Source organism: Sinocyclocheilus anshuiensis, unplaced genomic scaffold (assembly GCF_001515605.1).
Source record: "Sinocyclocheilus anshuiensis isolate Anshui unplaced genomic scaffold, SAMN03320099.WGS_v1.1 scaffold831, whole genome shotgun sequence".
Lineage (NCBI taxonomy): Eukaryota > Metazoa > Chordata > Actinopteri > Cypriniformes > Cyprinidae > Sinocyclocheilus > Sinocyclocheilus anshuiensis.
Window position 1 is genome coordinate 619,652 of NW_015542380.1, and position 18,370 is coordinate 638,021.

At 39.3% G+C, this 18,370-nt stretch overlaps 2 protein-coding genes across 2 annotated transcripts; both read right to left on the bottom strand.

Moving 5' to 3' along the window:
• Positions 1–5,069: 5,069 nt before the first annotated feature.
• LOC107692586 (N-acetyltransferase 14-like) lies at positions 5,070–9,960 on the bottom strand. Its single transcript, XM_016491690.1, has 3 exons — positions 9,844–9,960; positions 8,340–8,425; positions 5,070–6,205 (listed from the first exon to the last, which is right to left on the bottom strand). The coding sequence occupies exons 2-3, from the start codon at positions 8,418–8,420 to the stop codon at positions 5,450–5,452; spliced, it is 837 nt and encodes a 278-aa protein (XP_016347176.1). The 5' UTR covers positions 8,421–8,425; positions 9,844–9,960; the 3' UTR covers positions 5,070–5,449.
• Positions 9,961–10,789: 829 nt separating this feature from the next.
• On the bottom strand, positions 10,790–18,081 carry LOC107692578 (zinc finger protein 850-like). Its single transcript, XM_016491682.1, has 8 exons — positions 17,536–18,081; positions 17,309–17,381; positions 15,938–17,029; positions 15,515–15,857; positions 15,123–15,277; positions 14,371–14,671; positions 14,124–14,278; positions 10,790–13,672 (listed from the first exon to the last, which is right to left on the bottom strand). Exons 1-8 carry the CDS (start codon positions 17,895–17,897, stop codon positions 11,501–11,503), a joined length of 4,653 nt encoding a protein of 1,550 aa, XP_016347168.1. The 5' UTR covers positions 17,898–18,081; the 3' UTR covers positions 10,790–11,500.
• Positions 18,082–18,370: the final 289 nt, after the last annotated feature.

Consider the following 18,370-nt stretch of genomic DNA (forward strand, 5'->3'; position numbering starts at 1 on the left):
TTTCTAGTTGTGTCCTCTTTTGGAAGGCCAAACAAAGTAGTTTCGCTTTCACAACAAAACACAGTGTCACACACGGCGGGCTTGAGTGAGCGGAGGCCGGCAGGTTTGTGGTAACCACGTGTGACGACCCTGGGCTGGACTCCACTTCGTCCACGGTGAAAGCCGATCCGGCGATCCACAGCGTGAAGTTCATGTATTTCCTCAGCGTCCAGCACGGATCAGCTCCAGGCATGACAAAGCCATATCGTCCTCTTTTGGAACATTTGAGCGGCGTTATGCAAATCTTCCCACACAGTGACGTAGACATGTGGGTGTGCGTTTAAACGAGGCGTTTTAGGAGGGCGTGGACAAGTCTTAACTTTTATAAAGAATATCTCTTTGGATTTGAGACTTTAGTCTTTGCAACTTTAGGGATCTTATCTATTCACTAACAGCTTGTAACACTCCAAAGAGAAAGGAAAATTTGAAATTGCATCATATGACCCCTTTAAATGTGCATCTGTAATATACTTCAAATCTTAAAAGTATATTTTTAAAAAACTGAACTTTAAGAGAATATAAAATTAATGATAAAAAATGTCATTTAAATATAGTTAAAGAGAGTACACTTTCATGACTGATGACTGATTCACTTAAGGGCACTTTAAAAAAAATCGAATGAAAAGTTTTACTTTTTACTTAATCTTTTTTCTTTTTTTTTTAAATAAGTGCACTTCTTTTGATGTATTGACTAACATACTAAAGCACATGTAAAGTACTTGATTGTAACTAGTGTATTTGATATTACATTTAAAGTTAACGTATTTTAAACATAAATTGCGTTTTAGTAAGCAATTATGAAATTACATGTAAAATGTACTTAAATGTACTTCATCAGTTCTGTATTCAGCCTCCACTTGATATACTTGATATATACAGTCCAGTGTGTGATAATATTTGATGTAGTTTGCATTTCAGTATATTATTTTAAAGTTTTTAAAGTGTATAATAAGCATTCTTTTTAAAGGTATGCTCAAGTGTCCTTTTTCACAAGGGTGTGGTTTCTAAACAATAGTTAAATGTTTTGGGCAAGTAAGCAGCGAAAGCCTTAAACGTGACAGTGCAGCTTTCTGTTGCAGGTGAGCATCAACCCGACCACACAGTGAACTGTATAAACATCCGGTGGTGAATGACAGCCTTAGGTGCTGTTGGGTAGTAGTGTGAGTGGATAAGGTATAGCTGGTGTTTTAAGCTAACCACACAGCATGAGCAGCTCTTAGTTTCAAATACACTCAGCATCACTAAACTGTATCCACCCACACACATTTAGAGTAGCATGCGGGGAATTAACTGTACTTGCAGTGGCTTTTGCAGCAAATTTAAAGCAAACAGGCTGGATATGAGAGATTGAACTCAATTCGCGATGACTTTGTAGTGTTGTTCCTAGGTTTGCTTCTGGTAAAATCTATCAGATCATTTCAGTGCAGCAAAACCACAGATATATTGGTACAGAAAGATCAGTGAAGCAGAAAAAGAGATAACCATGCTTGGTAGAAACACTTTAAAAGGTCTACACTGAGGACACATACATTCTTTCCATTCACTAGTACACTGTGAGCTTAATTAAAAGAGTTTTAGCAGAATTTAATGGCATGAGAAACTTGAGGGACAAAACCTTTTATACATTTTTAAAAAGGCATATTCATCAGCAGTCAAGGGAAACGTACAAAATGTTTTCACAAAAACCCTCAAATTCACTCATAAATACAATGTATTTCCTCAGCGTCCAGCACGGATCAGCTCCAGGCATGACAAAGCCATATCGTCCTCTTTTGGAACATTTGAGCGGCGTTATGCAAATCTTCCCACACAGTGACGTAGACATGTGGGTGTGCGTTTAAACGAGGCGTTTTAGGAGGGCGTGGACAAGTCTTAACTTTTATAAAGAATATCTCTTTGGGTTTGAGACTTTAGTCTTTGCAACTTTAGGGATCTTATCTATTCACTAACAGCTTGTAACACTCCAAAGAGAAAGGAAAATTTGAAATTGCATCATATGACCCCTTTAAATGTGCATCTGTAATATACTTCAAATCTTAAAAGTATATTTTTAAAAAACTGAACTTTAAGAGAATATAAAATTAATGATAAAAAATGTCATTTAAATATAGTTAAAGAGAGTACACTTTCATGACTGATTCTTAACACACTTAAGGGCACTTTAAAAAAAATCGAATGAAAAGTTTTACTTTTTACTTAATCTTTTTTTGCCATTCTTTAAATAAGTGCACTTCTTTTGATGTATTGACTAACATACTAAAGCACATGTAAAGTACTTGATTGTAACTAGTGTATTTGATATTACATTTAAAGTTAACGTATTTTAAACATAAATTGCGTTTTAGTAAGCAATTATGAAATTACATGTAAAATGTACTTAAATGTACTTCATCAGTTCTGTATTCAGCCTCCACTTGATATACAATTGATATACAGTCCAGTGTGTGATAATATTTGATGTAGTTTGCATTTCAGTATATTATTTTAAAGTGTATTGTTACAATAATAAGCATTCTTTTTAAAGGTATGCTCAAGTGTCCTTTTTCACAAGGGTGTGGTTTCTAAACAATAGTTAAATGTTTTGGGCAAGTAAGCAGCGAAAGCCTTAAACGTGACAGTGCAGCTTTCTGTTGCAGGTGAGCATCAACCCGACCACACAGTGAACTGTATAAACATCCGGTGGTGAATGACAGCCTTAGGTGCTGTTGGGTAGTAGTGTGAGTGGATAAGGTATAGCTGGTGTTTTAAGCTAACCACACAGCATGAGCAGCTCTTAGTTTCAAATACACTCAGCATCACTAAACTGTATCCACCCACACACATTTAGAGTAGCATGCGGGGAATTAACTGTACTTGCAGTGGCTTTTGCAGCAAATTTAAAGCAAACAGGCTGGATATGAGAGATTGAACTCAATTCGCGATGACTTTGTAGTGTTGTTCCTAGGTTTGCTTCTGGTAAAATCTATCAGATCATTTCAGTGCAGCAAAACCACAGATATATTGGTACAGAAAGATCAGTGAAGCAGAAAAAGAGATAACCATGCTTGGTAGAAACACTTTAAAAGGTCTACACTGAGGACACATACATTCTTTCCATTCACTAGTACACTGTGAGCTTAATTAAAAGAGTTTTAGCAGAATTTAATGGCATGAGAAACTTGAGGGACAAAACCTTTTATACATTTTTAAAAAGGCATATTCATCAGCAGTCAAGGGAAACGTACAAAATGTTTTCACAAAAACCCTCAAATTCACTCATAAATACAAGTTAATAAATAAGGTAAACACATGTAAATCACTATCTTTGTCCAAAAAACAAAAAACAAAACAATCCATGCTATAAACTATAAGTCAAGTCAAATGACTGATTGTCCTTTCAGGCTCAGGCTTCGCAACCCAGAGATGATTTCTGTAATGTTCACAAACATTAAAATGCTCTTACACAACAATAGAAATTACTTTTATTAGTTCTGTCAAACGATTAATCGTGAATAATCGCATCCAAAACAAACGTTTTTGTTTACATAATATGTTTGTGTGCTGTGTATATTTATGTATATATAAATACACACTCCAGTATATATTTTGAAAATATTTACATGTATTTACATGTACATATTTATATATTATATATAAATATATTTAATATACAAATATAACATATTTTTCTTAAATATATACGTGCATGTGTGTGTATTTAAATATACATAATAAATAAACACAGTACACACACAAATATTATGTAAACAAAAACTTTTATTTTTGATGCGATTAATCACGATTAATCGTTTGACAGCACTAATTTTTATACGATTTTTATATATAGTGGCAAAACCAGAAAGGTTCCTGATGTCAGTGATTCACTGGGACGATGTGAAAATGAACAAATCCATTTATAAATCTGAAATCTAAGCTTTTTAAAAGGAATATTCATGGTTCAAGATGAGTTAAGCTAAATCAAAAGAACAATGTTGATTTCCACACAAAAAAACAACAACAACAAAAAAACAAGTTGAAATAGCTTTAAAGTTGGCATTACATAATCCATTAAATGCATGTTATGGATATAATCGTGAACTAATCCTATTAAAAAAAAAATTTTTTTTTTTCATTTTCGATCTGTTACACTTGGATGTGCATCACAATTCATAAAATATCTGTCACTACTTACATTTCATTACTTAAAAAAAAAGCAAAAATCTGGGTTACTTACAATGGAGCCAATGGTAAAATACTCGTTGTTTCAATATTAAAGCCACAAGACGTAAACTATGCATGTTAACATGATTTTTAGTTTGAAAAAAAAAAAAAAATGCTTACTAAGTTACAGTGGTGGCCAAAATTATTAGAACACTAGTATTTTCACCAGCTAAAAAATTGGTTTAAAATCAGTTATTTCTATCTTTTGCTGTAGTGTGTCAGTAGGAAATATCAGTTTCCAAACATTCATTTTGCCATTAATTGTAATAAAGATTTTTGTTTGCACAAGGAGTCTGACAACAGCCAGTTCTTCACACAGAGATCTGGGCCCGTATGTATAAAACTTCTCAGAAATGCTCTTAAGGATAGTCTTAAGCTTTGACTTAAGTGTCAAAAAATTCTTAGTAAAAAGTAGGACTTTTCAAAGAGTAGGAGACTTTTATAAAGACGCTAAAAGCAACTTTCAGTAAAGTCTAAGACTGATTCTTAAGTGTTGACTGCTGGAAAGTGTTTGTTGTCTCCTCTTTTCTGCCATCTTATTACTCCAAACTAGGTTAGGAGACCTCTCCAGCTCTCTTAAATGATTTAGGAGCTGAGACCTCTTAACACTTAGGAACCTTTATGAATCACGCTTATTCTTAAGTCTAGGAATAAGAGTAAAATTACGTCATTCTTAGAATTTTGACACACATAAGACTAAACTTTTACTTTGAGCGGCTTTATACATACGGCCCCTGATCTCATCATCATCCAGTCTGTCTGGAATGACATGAAGAAACAGAGCAAACTGAGACGGACTAAATCCAGAAGAACTGTGGCAAAGTCTCCAAGATGCTTCAAGAAAATATTAGTGTTCTAATCATTTTGGCCACCACTGTACTTAGGTACACTTAATTTCACAAATTCATGGCAATATCACTCCATAAACCATGAAAGACTGTAAAATGAGTGCTTTTATAAAATTATTAGCTTCACATTTTTACTTTTAAATCCAAAAATTGGCCCCATTTTTCTCCTACTGTCTGCCTCACCATTACCTTGAATTTGACTTATTTATTTTGTTTAAATGTCAAAAATTATTTTTTGTGGTCACCATTAACATTCCACCGCAGGTTTATTGAACATAATGTGTATTGAACCCAGAATATTCCTTAAATGATGTGTTGCCTTGTCTAGCAAAGAAAGCCTTTCGTTCCTGTTTCAGTGTGACTTATAGATCCTTAACAAACACTTTAGTTAATGGGAAACCCAACCAACCCTTCTTAGGCTCTTCATAATCCTCCCCCTCCTCTCCAGTAGTCCCTGCAGTCTCGCCCTGCAGACGATAACCCAGCCTCCTGAAGAAAGCTTCTCCCACTTTGGATGGAAATGGCACATGGGCATAGACCCGCCGTATGCCACTCTGCTTTGTTCTGGACTCCAGTCCCTGCACCAGCAGTCTGCCCAGTCCCTCTCTGCGGTACCAACTCTGGACCACCAGCCTGCAGATCCTACATACACAGTCCCGACACCAACCGTCTCTAGCCACGCATCCCATAATCTCCCCATCAGAGTCCGCCACCCACACCTCACCAGCAACCTTCGCCCTCTCCTTCAGCTCATCCTCATCCACCTGTTCTCTCTCATTCGTCTTGTCCTTCTCCTTTTCTTTGGGTTTTTTACGCCGCCTGGTTTTCTCCAGTTTGGCTCTGCCAGCGTGAGGATTGGGTAGATCTGGCTCTGTGTCTACATGGTAACTGCTGCCCACGTAGTCCCAGTACGGCCTGCTGGAGCCCAAGATGCCCACCGACCGCGGTATGGTGAGTTTGAGGTAGATGATGAAGATGAAGACGGGAACAACCAAGGCCAAGATAAAAGAGTGCAGTACACAGCGGAGGATGGAGGAGAGGATGGCCAGCATGAGGACAGCGAGAGGACGAGTCAGAAGGTAAAGAATCAGGCGGTTCTCCGTTCCCTCACATCCTTCCTGCAAACAAAGATAGAATGAGAGGAGGCCATAAAGGGGAAAAAAATCCTCAACAAACTTCTTCAATGTTGGCATGTATAATGTACCTCACTGACCTCTCCATGGTGTACCTCCTAATTATTTCTATCTGCCAAGTTCTTTGATATTGCTAGATAACATTATCTCCATGTATGGCATTTTTGCGGTGATAGTGGCCTGAAGCCTATATATATATACACACACACATACACACAAAAACACACACACACACAGTGCTGGATAATAACGGTTTACATGTAATCTGGATTATATAATCAGGGGCCGTATGTATAAAGCCGCTCAAAGTAAAAGTTTAGTCTTAAGTGTGTCAAAATTCTAAGAATGACGTAATTTTACTCTTATTCCTAGACTTAAGAATAAGAGTGATTCATAAAGGTTCCTAAGTGTTAAAAGAGGTCTCAGCCCCTAAATCATTTAAGAGAGCTGGAGAGGTCTCCTAACCTAGTTAGGAGTAATAAGATGGCAGAAAAGAGGAGACAACAAACACTTTCCAGCGAAAATATATTGGACTTATATGATAATATGGAGTTGATAAAACGATACAAACTTAATTGTAAAGATCAAAAAGTCTTTTTTGATAAAAACTTTAACTGATAAATTAAAACATTTTATAACTTCTTCCACTCAACGTCAATGCTCTAACAGCAGAAATTAAAGTAGTAATTAATTTTTTTGGGCTGGAAAATTGGAAAAATGCAGCAATGCACCGGTGATGACACAGTAAGCAGGTTCTTACATATTGTGGCACTAACCCCACCAAACACAACAGTGGCCAAAAGTGATGTTTTGATTGACCGTTGTTTTGTTTCGATCTCTCCGCGTGCGTCACTTCTGAGCCGCGCATGCGCAAAGCTGACCTCATACGTCATTCCCCCGGAACTGCTTCCGTGTACAACAGTGAGCGCAAGCTAGATTCAAGTGATTATTACGTTTTGAATATGGATATTTTTCTTACAAAAACGCATCGATTCGCTACAGGAGGCCTTTGTTCACCCCCCAGAGCCGTGTGAGACACTTTTTTTTGTGGAAGGGTGCTTTTTATTTCACGTCTTTTGAACCGAAGGAATGCAACACCCGCTGAGTACAACGAGAGCTTGAAAGATCAAAGACAATTTTTAATATAACTCCGACTGGATTCGTCTGAAAGAAGAAAGTCATATACACCTAGGATGCATCGGGGGTGAGTGAAACGCAGCATAATTTTCATTTTTGACTAAACTAACCCTTTAAGAGCATTTCTGAGAAGTTTTATACATACGGGCCCAGATTCCAAAGATTTTGTAGTTGTAATTAAGAGTATATTACATTTTAAAATGCTTGTAATCAGATTATAGTTACTTTTTATGGATTACATGATTACATACTATTCACACAATGGCAGTACATTTTTATAATTTATTGATTCTGGAAGTCTGGACAAAAATATTTCAAACCTGGAAGACTTTGGGTGTGTCGTTGTTGTTTTCATGTTTATTAATGTGTTTCATGCAGGGATTCCCAAACGTTTTTGTCACCCCCTTAAAATAAAATTGTTGAAATATCACAGAGGTAGTTAACATTTCAATAATTAACACATTTGCATGTTTACATTTCTCTGATGTCAGTTAATGGTCACACTGACATGCAGGTAAACAAATACTATATTTATATTTAAGTGTTCAAGTATTTATGTTCAAGTGTTTAAATTGCTTTTATTTTACATTTTTATGATAGGATTAATTATTAGGTTTTTATCAACTTACTATTCACTCTCTATAAACTCACTAATGTAATGTTTAATGTATTTTATGATGTTGTTGACATCAAAACATGGAATATATTTGCTTTTAGTGTTTCTCTTTGCTTTTTTTTTTTTAAATCAACATGGTACGTTTAATGGTACGTTTAAAACAAGTTTGATTAAAAAAAAAAGTAATCTAAATGTCATCTAAAAAAGTAGCCCGATTACATTACCTAAAATGAGTAACCTAGATTACGTTACTAACTAGTTTTCATCATGTAATCTGTAATTGACTAGCCTACAATTTGTAAGTAACCTACCCAGCTCTCTGTGTGTGTGTGTATAGCTCATGAGGGATATGATGTTGAATCGCACCTTGATGAGAGCCTTTACAGCATCAATGTCCTTCTCCTGCATCCTGCGCAGAAGTACATCACCAAAGTCCAATCTAACCATCTTACCTGAAAGAGACATTATCAAAAAAAAAAAGGTTCAATAAAAAATATAAACATTTAATTAACATAGGGAAACCTGAATTTAGTCAATTAGATGTTTTAATTAGATTTTTATTTTTCACTGCAGAGAATGTAATTGCAAAAAAACAGGAAATTCTCTGTGGAGTACATGCAAATAAGGACAAGTTTAACGTGATAGACTTGTGGTTTTATGTACGATTGCCTCATGAGCTTATTCAGAGGCGTCATGCCCATACAAAGTGCACGTGCCCCCTCAGATTTGTGAGCCAAGTGGATTTTGAATGCAGCTTCCAAAAGACAAAAATAGTAGTTTATTTTTTAATAATAAAAAATCCGAATAATATATTTTTTATATATTTGATACAATCACACCGTGTGTGATTAGATCGTTCAGTGCGGCACAGCATCAGCTGCTAAATTCAAATCTGTGTTCGCTGGCTGGCGCTGAGCCAGAGACAGACGTATTTGTACAGCGCTGCATTATAACCAATCACACACGATGCTGTTGAGCTTATGAATGCAAAGACCAATCAGAGACGTTCAGATGAGTCATCGCTGAAACGCGGTGTTTTGTTCACTTGCTCGCTGACTGAATTCTCTGCGAATTCTCTCATCAGAAACAACAAAGTGCAGATGTGCGTACGAATGTAAGATATTCATTTCACAGTGTAAACAGCTTCAGTGATTTAAATGGGAGTTTTTGAGAGTGCCCGAACTCTGGCTAGACTGAATGAAAATGTTCTTTGATAATGTAAATGTTCTTTGCTCTCTGTAAAATGAAAGTGTTATAATTAGTAACTTACAATATTGTTATTAAATTCACATTAAATACAAAGTCACATTAAATAAAAAATATTTTATGGCATGACACCCATATCTGGTACTTAAGACGGGTTTTTATGTGTAACGTTAGTTAATAGATTACACTAGTCTACTTTGCCCATCACCCATTATAGATCAAATAACAATCTATAAAGGTGCAAAACGCATTTACTTACACATATTTGAGAATATAGATATTTCCTGATTGGAAATATTTCGAATGAAAAGGAAAAAAAAATTAAAATAAAACAAGCCTATAAGGTATACAATCATATCGTGGCTGCTGTATGTCACATGACAAGCATGAGGACCGTGCCCCCTCAAAAATCATGAGTGCATGACGCCCCTGAGCTTATTATATTGCTTTACATCTCAAACATTTATGAAAAAACAACTTGTGGCTTGTCTATGTCTTTCCGACTGAGCAGCGCTGTTCAAGAGGCATTTAACAGGTTTATAGTAGCATGCTGTACCGTTAGCTTGCTCCGTCACCACGCTTTATTTAATCCCTTATATGGTAAACACCACCTTCTTTATAGCTTAATCTGTGGCTGTAATATATAGAGCATGCGTGACCTTACCTAATATTCAGAGAAGCCGTCAGTGCTTTAAAAGCAACGTAATGCAAAAATGCCCTCCTCTGTAGTCGACGTTACTTGCAGTGTTTGAGGGACTTAAGGATTCAGCGTGGTCTTCCCGCATGGAATGCAATTTCAACCAATTCTCATCCGGGAATACGACACTACACAAACTGCGTAGTCTAGATGCGCACATAGCGGTTTACTCTTTCAACGCTAGAGCGCATGCGTCTTGTATGAATTTGACGCATATATGTGTGCCTTTACACATGTGACCCTGGACCACAAAACCAGTCTTAAGTCGCTGGGGTATATTTGTAGCAATAGCCAAAAATACATTGTATGGGTCAAAATTATTGATTTTTTATTCTATGCCCAAAATTATTAGGATATTAAGATCATGTTCCATTAAGATATTTAGTAAATTTCCTACCGTAAATATATCAAAACTTAATTTTTGATTAGTAATATGCATTGCTAAGGACTTCATTTGGACAACTTTAAAGGCGATTTTCTCAATATTTAGATTTTTTTGCACCCTCAGATTCCAGATTTTCAAATAGTTGTATCTCGGCCAAATATCGTCCTATCCTAACTAACCATACATCAATGGAAAGCGTATTTATTCAGCTTCAGATTCGTAAATGATGTATAAATCTCAATTTAAAAAAATGTACCCTTGTGTTATGACTGGTTTTGTGGTCCAGGGTCACATATGTGCACGTTAAATCTATATTTTAAGAAAAAAGGTCTTAAATATAGCAGAGCTTATCTCTGTATGTAAAATTATTTGCAGCAATTTCAAATGGAAGTATTAACTCAATGAAATCTTAACAAAAATGTACCTACATATGAAGTCAAATGAATATATTTTTAAGCTCTGAGAAATAAGTAAAAAAGCAAACACAAATACTGACATTCATATCTATTTTTATTGGTAATTGTCATCTAGTACCAATATTAAGAATGAAAACTGAGTAGACATATTTACAAAAGTTCACTTTGTACAGTCACTGTCAACATGACAGCATAGCTGAATATAGTTCATATTTCATATTAGTTTATAAATTCTCTTTTCAGTGCACCCTGGTTGTGGAGGAGCACCAGGGATTTCCTTCATTTAGAAACCACTGCTTTTTGGCTGGGCTGTATTCGATGATTGTGGTTTGTGAAATAGCTCCCCGTAGGGGCCAGGTGAACAACTGTAACTACAAGCAATATGCTTTATCCACACAAAGTGCAGTCTTGGGGGTGGGAGGACAACAGCTTAGGAAGAAGACACTGTGGTGTTCTAAGGATGTCTATGTGTGGAGCAAACAAGTCTAATGATTTATGTAAGATTCAACATAGGTCCTGTGTTGGTCCTATAGCTACAATGTTGTTCTCAGCTTCCTAATATCTAAAAACATTAATCACAGTCCAAAAGGAACACTTTAGAATAACAGAACCATTACTTGAAATTAATCCAGTTTGGATATGTGGTAAACAAATGTGCCAGTTTGCATTTGAAACACTGTCGTGAGGTGTGATTTGTGTTAAAGCCAGTCCGATTGACTATTATAGTGCTCCATTCTTAACCCTAAGTTCCAATCAGTCCCATCTCTGACGATGATATGCTCTCAGCCTCAACACGTTTTGACTCTTCTGACAGTAATTCCTCTCATGCCTCTTGTGCATCATTACCTTGTTTTTCCTCAGTTCCTTCCGCTAAAGTATGTCCTACATCTGCTGCCTCTATTCCACCCTCTCTCAAACTGCTGGTGCTAACTTCAATTATAACAATGCCTTCTCCCCCCTCTAACTGGAAGATTCCCTCCATTTGCCCAGAGTTTGCCCCAACAGCACCTTTAAAACTGCCCCTTGCCCCAGAACCATTGCCCTCACCTTCTATCAGTGCAATCATTTGAACACTGTCCCCTGGGCCCGTGCTTCCATCCATTTTTGTCTCATCAGCGAGCTCAAATACCACATCCTGCCCTTCCAGAGGCACTAAGGCTTGACCCGGATGGCAAGAAAGGTTGAGATCCTCACCTGGGCCTCCTATGAAGCCTGAGTTTGGCTGAATGTCCTCCTCACTCTGAGGCTCTGTTTGGAAATGAAGCACAAAGGACTTTTCTACTTCAACACTTCCCTCAGCATCTGCAGTTCCATGCCCCTCACTCTGTCCGGTCCACTCTTGGAGTAAGTTAAGAGAGACCATTTCTGTCTTCTGTTTTCCTGCATCTCCTTCACATTCTCCCTCTGTCTGAAACCGGAGGACATATGACTTCTCTCCTCCCTCACTATTCCCTCCCTCTTCTTGCTGGCCCTCACCTTCAATCTGCAATACATAAGACCGCCCTGCATCATTCCCTCCCTCCATCTCCACCTTCACCTCCATCCCATCCCCCTGTCCTCCATTCTCCATTTCTTTCTTTAGGCACAGAACGAAGTGCTCCCTTGAGATTTCTTTGACAGCTTTCTCTTCGAGTGGAACACTCTCAGGATCACTGCTCAACATGGGGGAACTTTTTGTTAGAGTGGAGTTTGGCGTCACTGACATAATTCTAACTGCAGGAACCGAAGAGCTTCCAGGTACTTGGCTAATGCTGACAGGTGACACAGTCGGTGGATCATCAGCATTAAGCTGTGGGAACTCTGTCTTTGAAGAAGCAGCAGAAGTGGCACTAGATATTGTGGTAGATGTGGAAGTTGCACCTGATAACATTAACTGTTTCTTAACTAGTGTGGTCTGAACTGTAGGGGGGGATTTTTGGGTAGCAGCTTTAGGCTTCCGTCCACGCCTGGTTCCTCCTTTCCGGCTACGACCGAGGCTGCCTAAAATGGGACGAGCAATCGTCGATGTGCTTTGAGGCTGGGCAGTAATGAGGGGAGCATTATTATTGGTCAAAATAAATCTCTGCTGTGTCTGAACTGGTTGAAATTGCTGGATTTGAGTTTGAGGTGCTGCCAGAACCTGGGACATTGCCGGAATGGTCTGCACCAAGGGGAGGGTCTGTGGTTCTGAAGGGGTGGGAAGAGTGTTTGTACTGGATGCTGTGGGAACCAGGATAAGACTAGGCTGGTTGCCATTGTTGGACTGGCACTGAAGCAGCAGGAAATTTTGTGTCTGTGGAGGTGGTGGTGGGGGAGGAGGAGGGGCAGGCTGTGTTGGCGTGGGATTGGATAGTGGGATCAGTTGCAACCCTGAAGTCGTCTGGATCATAAAATAGTTCTGTGATGTGTTTGGAGGTATGTCCAGATTTGGGGGTGAAAGAATTAATGTGGAATTGCTATCAGTGGGAAACAATGAGGTAAGCCCTCCAGGTACATTCAAGTTTAAATTTAGCGTTGCTGTCTCTGAAGCCCCACTACCTTTAGCCACCTTTCCTGCTTCCTTCGTACACGCTACTGCACCCCCAGAACTGTGAGTTCTCAAGTGCCTCTGCAGGTAGGAGAGCATGACAAACTCTTTTCCGCAGTGTTGGCACTTGAAGTCCTTGCGCGAGGAGTGTGTGCGTAGGTGCAGCTGCAGATTGGATGAGTGGGTGAAGCTCTTGTGGCACTGGGAGCACTGAAAGGGCCTTTCTCCAGAGTGTGTCCGTTCGTGCTGTTTAAGGTTGGAGGTTTGAGAGAAAGCCTTACCACACACAGAGCAAGCGTGTGGACGTAAGCCAGAATGGAGCTGACTGTGGCGACGGAGACAGCTGGTGTTCTTGAAAGACTTGCCACATTCCTGACATACATATGGCCGCTCACCGGTGTGCTGGCGAAGATGGTACTGGTAGTGTGAGCTCCACTTAAAGGTCAGTGGACAGTAGGGGCACTGAAAAGCCCTCACACCTGTGTGGACCTAGATGGGTTGAGAACATTTTCAAGATGTTTTTAGAGCTAATTTAGAAAACATGAACAAAATTAAGGATTAAAATGTTAATTTCAAATATTAGAATTCTGTCATTCATAAACAAAGCTGCTCAGGCCATTCTCCATGCATAAAAGCACCATAAAAGTATTATTAGTGTAGTTGTTACATATCATGCGCAACGTTGCGAGATCCAAACTGAAATACAAGTCAATGGTAAGCTTTCCTTTAGTGTGTTGTTAACTGCTGTGACCAAATCAGAGCCAGTGAGCTGAACATATGAACTGGATCAACCCATAAATATTATTAAAAAACATAAAATACCAATAAAAAATTCTACCATTAAATCATTGATGAAATCATGCAATGAATCAGTTTTTTAATCCTGCTGTTACGCAAAAAGAAATCAAAACATGTCAATTTGACAAGAAGATCTATTTACCCTTTGGTGTATGGACAGCAGTGAGGACCTTTTGAAGCTCTTGCCACACTCTGTGCATCGATACGGTCTCTCCCCAGTGTGGTCTCTCATGTGGTACCTAAGTCCTGATGAACCTTTGAATGACTTCCCACATTCAGAGCAGCGATATGGCCTCTCTGTAGGGAATGAAAACAGAAATTCAGTGAGATGAATATGAGTTACACTGTGTGTGCAAATGTCTCATGTATCAAATTGGTTTTTATTATACCATGTAAGGTAATGGATGGTCTTGAAAATAAATAGCATCCAGAGTGTGTCCGTTCGTGCTGTTTAAGGTTGGAGGTTTGAGAGAAAGCCTTACCACACACAGAGCAAGCGTGTGGACGTAAGCCAGAATGGAGCTGACTGTGGCGACGGAGACAGCTGGTGTTCTTGAAAGACTTGCCACATTCCTGACATACATATGGCCGCTCACCGGTGTGCTGGCGAAGATGGTACTGGTAGTGTGAGCTCCACTTAAAGGTCAGTGGACAGTAGGGGCACTGAAAAGCCCTCACACCTGTGTGGACCTAGATGGGTTGAGAACATTTTCAAGATGTTTTTAGAGCTAATTTAGAAAACATGAACAAAATTAAGGATTAAAATGTTAATTTCAAATATTAGAATTCTGTCATTCATAAACAAAGCTGCTCAGGCCATTCTCCATGCATAAAAGCACCATAAAAGTATTATTAGTGTAGTTGTTACATATCATGCGCAACGTTGCGAGATCCAAACTGAAATACAAGTCAATGGTAAGCTTTCCTTTAGTGTGTTGTTAACTGCTGTGACCAAATCAGAGCCAGTGAGCTGAACATATGAACTGGATCAACCCATAAATATTATTAAAAAACATAAAATACCAATAAAAAATTCTACCATTAAATCATTGATGAAATCATGCAATGAATCAGTTTTTTAATCCTGCTGTTACGCAAAAAGAAATCAAAACATGTCAATTTGACAAGAAGATCTATTTACCCTTTGGTGTATGGACAGCAGTGAGGACCTTTTGAAGCTCTTGCCACACTCTGTGCATCGATACGGTCTCTCCCCAGTGTGGTCTCTCATGTGGTACCTAAGTCCTGATGAACCTTTGAATGACTTCCCACATTCAGAGCAGCGATATGGCCTCTCTGTAGGGAATGAAGACAGAAATTCAGTGAGATGAATATGAGTTACACTGTGTGTGCAAATGTCTCATGTATCAAATGGGTGTTTATTATACCATGTAAGGTAATGTATGGTCTTGAAAATAAATAGCATAGTATAATAGCATAGTATAATAAATAAGAATAATGAAACCTTACAATCGAGATGCCAGATTTGGAACAAACCAAACTAATCATTTTGCATCCACTGCAGACTCTTACCGTTATTTGTGGCAGATGTCTTGCTGCCTCCACCTCTCCTAGCTCCCTTTCCTGATGCTTTGACAGATGGCTTTACAGTTCGTCTCTCTCCCTCCTCAGTAACAGCAATTAGACTGACATGGATCTCTCTCTCTCCATCTTCTCCATCTCTCTTTAAGGAGGGCAGGGGCAGTGAGAGAGAGGGGCAGACGATCTCTGCTTCTGCCTCTGCCTCAGCAAGCAGCCTCTGCTCAGGAGTGTGCGAGTGCTGGTGGTTAAGCAGAGAGGAGAGCAGAGGGAAGGAGCGATCACATGCCGAGCAGTTGAACTGAGAACGCGACTCGGATAGAGCAAGAGGATGGGCCTTAAAAAGAAAGAGACAATGAGAAATGGAGGTTTGGTTCTTAAAATTCTCTGTCCACCAGAACAGTTTCTTGGTCTCACCTGAGCCACATGTCTGGTCAGACCGTTGCTGGTTTTGAAACTCTTCCCACAGTAGACACATTCTGTTGTAGCTTGTGCAGTTGGCACACCGGTATCAGTGGGCATCTGATTCACAGACGCAGTAAAGGTCTGCAGAAGATCATACTGTGCCTGCCCCGACTCATTTCTAATGGCATCCAGACCAAGTAACTCTGCCGTCTGCCCACTATCTGCAACTGTGGTGGTTTCAACAACCTCTTCAAAGTCTGCCAACAATGGTGTAGCCCCCACCAGTGACACTCCACCTCCCTCAGCCTCTGTGCTAATTTCTGTAGCAACCCCTCCACCACCTGCTGGGCCAAGACTATCTAAATGTAGAGTCTGATGCTCCTCAAGGTGACTCTGTGTTGAAAATGTCTCATTACAGCTGCCACAACTAAACAGCAAAACACCAGCACCTGTGTCATTCTTGCTCATGTGCATATGCCCTGAGCCTGTGACAGTTGAGGAAGTGGGTGTGAGCGTCAGCTGTGGCAGGATGTTCTGATTGGCTGTACCTGAGGTAGCAGGCGAGGACGTATTGTGAGACAGGAACACCTGTCCGACCCCTCCTTCCTGTCCACCAACGAGCCCAACCATTTCAGAAATACTCATCCCAACAGTGTTCAAGTCCTCCGTCAGCACCACCTCCATCTCTCGAGCTGCTGATCCTGAATCAGCCCCTCCAGCCTTCCCAGCACTTTTCCCCTTTCCTTCTATGTGAGAGATGCGATGCAGCGCCAAGTTGGACGAATGCGTGAAGCTGCGCCCACAATCCCCACAGACATAAGGGCGTTCGCCTGTGTGTATGCGCATGTGCTGACGCAAATTAGTGGACTGACTGAAGGCTTTATTGCAGACGTCACAGACGTAAGGCTTGAAGCCCAGGTGTACATTCTTATGGCGACGCAGGCTGCTAGAGTTCTTGAAGGCTTTGGAGCAGCTGTCGCATGGGTACGGACATTCACCGGTGTGCTGGCGGAGGTGATACTGGTAGTGTGAGCTCCATTTGAAGGTCAAAGGGCAGTAGGAGCACTGGAAAGTGCGAAGGCCTGTATGCACACTCCGATGTATCTGGACAGATAAACCATTGTGATGGTAGGAAAATAGAAAAAGAAGATTTTTTTTACTACTTTTTTTTACTTAAAGAAATGACTACTTTTATTCAGTAAGCCCACACTGAATGGATCAAAAGCGACAATAAAGACTTTTACATTATTACAAATTTATACAATTTCAAATAAACACTGTTCTTTTGAACTTTCCATTAATCAAAGAATCCTAAAAGAAATATATTACATATGATTATACATATTATACATATGATAATTGATTCCTTCATTTTATTCTCACCTGTAGAAGAGAGGAGCGTTTGAATGCTTTACCACAGTCATCACACTTATACGGCTTCTCTCCAGAATGAGACCTTAAACAACCAATTTTATTGAGGAACTTGTGGTGAACAGCAAGTAACAGAACAAAAACAGTCATCACGAAATCACATCTTCATACATTATACAATATTCAATGCTGTGTGACCCTGCATCTCGGTCCATATGTAGAATCAATTGACCTCTCACCTCTGGTGGTATAGTAGGGCAGATGAGCCCTTAAAGGCCTTAGGGCAAAGGTTACAGCGATATGGCCTCTCATTGTTATGGCTTCTCTGATGATGTGCCAATCTGGATGACCACTTAAAACTCTTGCCACAGTCCAAACACTGGAATGGATGCTCTGGGATTTGAGCCACCGTTGCAGGGGGTGTTGATGATGTCACCACGTCACCTGTGAGCCCAACTGTTCCTGACTCTTTGCCCTCTTCTTCTCCCTTCTCTCCATCCTCTACGGAGGGGAGGAGGGAAGGAAAGGGAGAGAGGGAGGAGGGCATCTGAGAAGGTAAAAGTTCAGTCTGGACCACCAGAGTAGCAACAGTGTTAGCCATCACAACTGGTGTGAAAAAGTTGGGCTGTAGTGAAGGAATCTCAGTCGTTTTGCTCTAATTATGGCAGCCATGGCTTGTGTTTAGTAGAGTTTTGGCCAGTTTTCTCAGATTTCAGTCAGAGAATCTTTTCTGAGGCAGAATGTCTTCTATTGTCTTCTCCTTCTTAGTTGGTAGAGCTGTAATAACACATTTAAACATTTTTATGATCCATGCAAATACAAATACAAACCGTTTAAGATATAACAGTGATCGTCAACTGAAATTTCTTTTCAGATGTTGGGGACAGCAAACAATAAGATGCAACTAACATTTAACCATGAATGTAAAGGATAAAAAAATTAATAGGCATACTCCTATGAAAATGTTTCTCATATGTTTTGTTAAAGGAACAGTTCACCCATGAATTAAAATTTGCTGAAAATGTACTCATCCTCAGGTCATCCCAGATGTAGATGAGTTTGTTTCTTCATTGG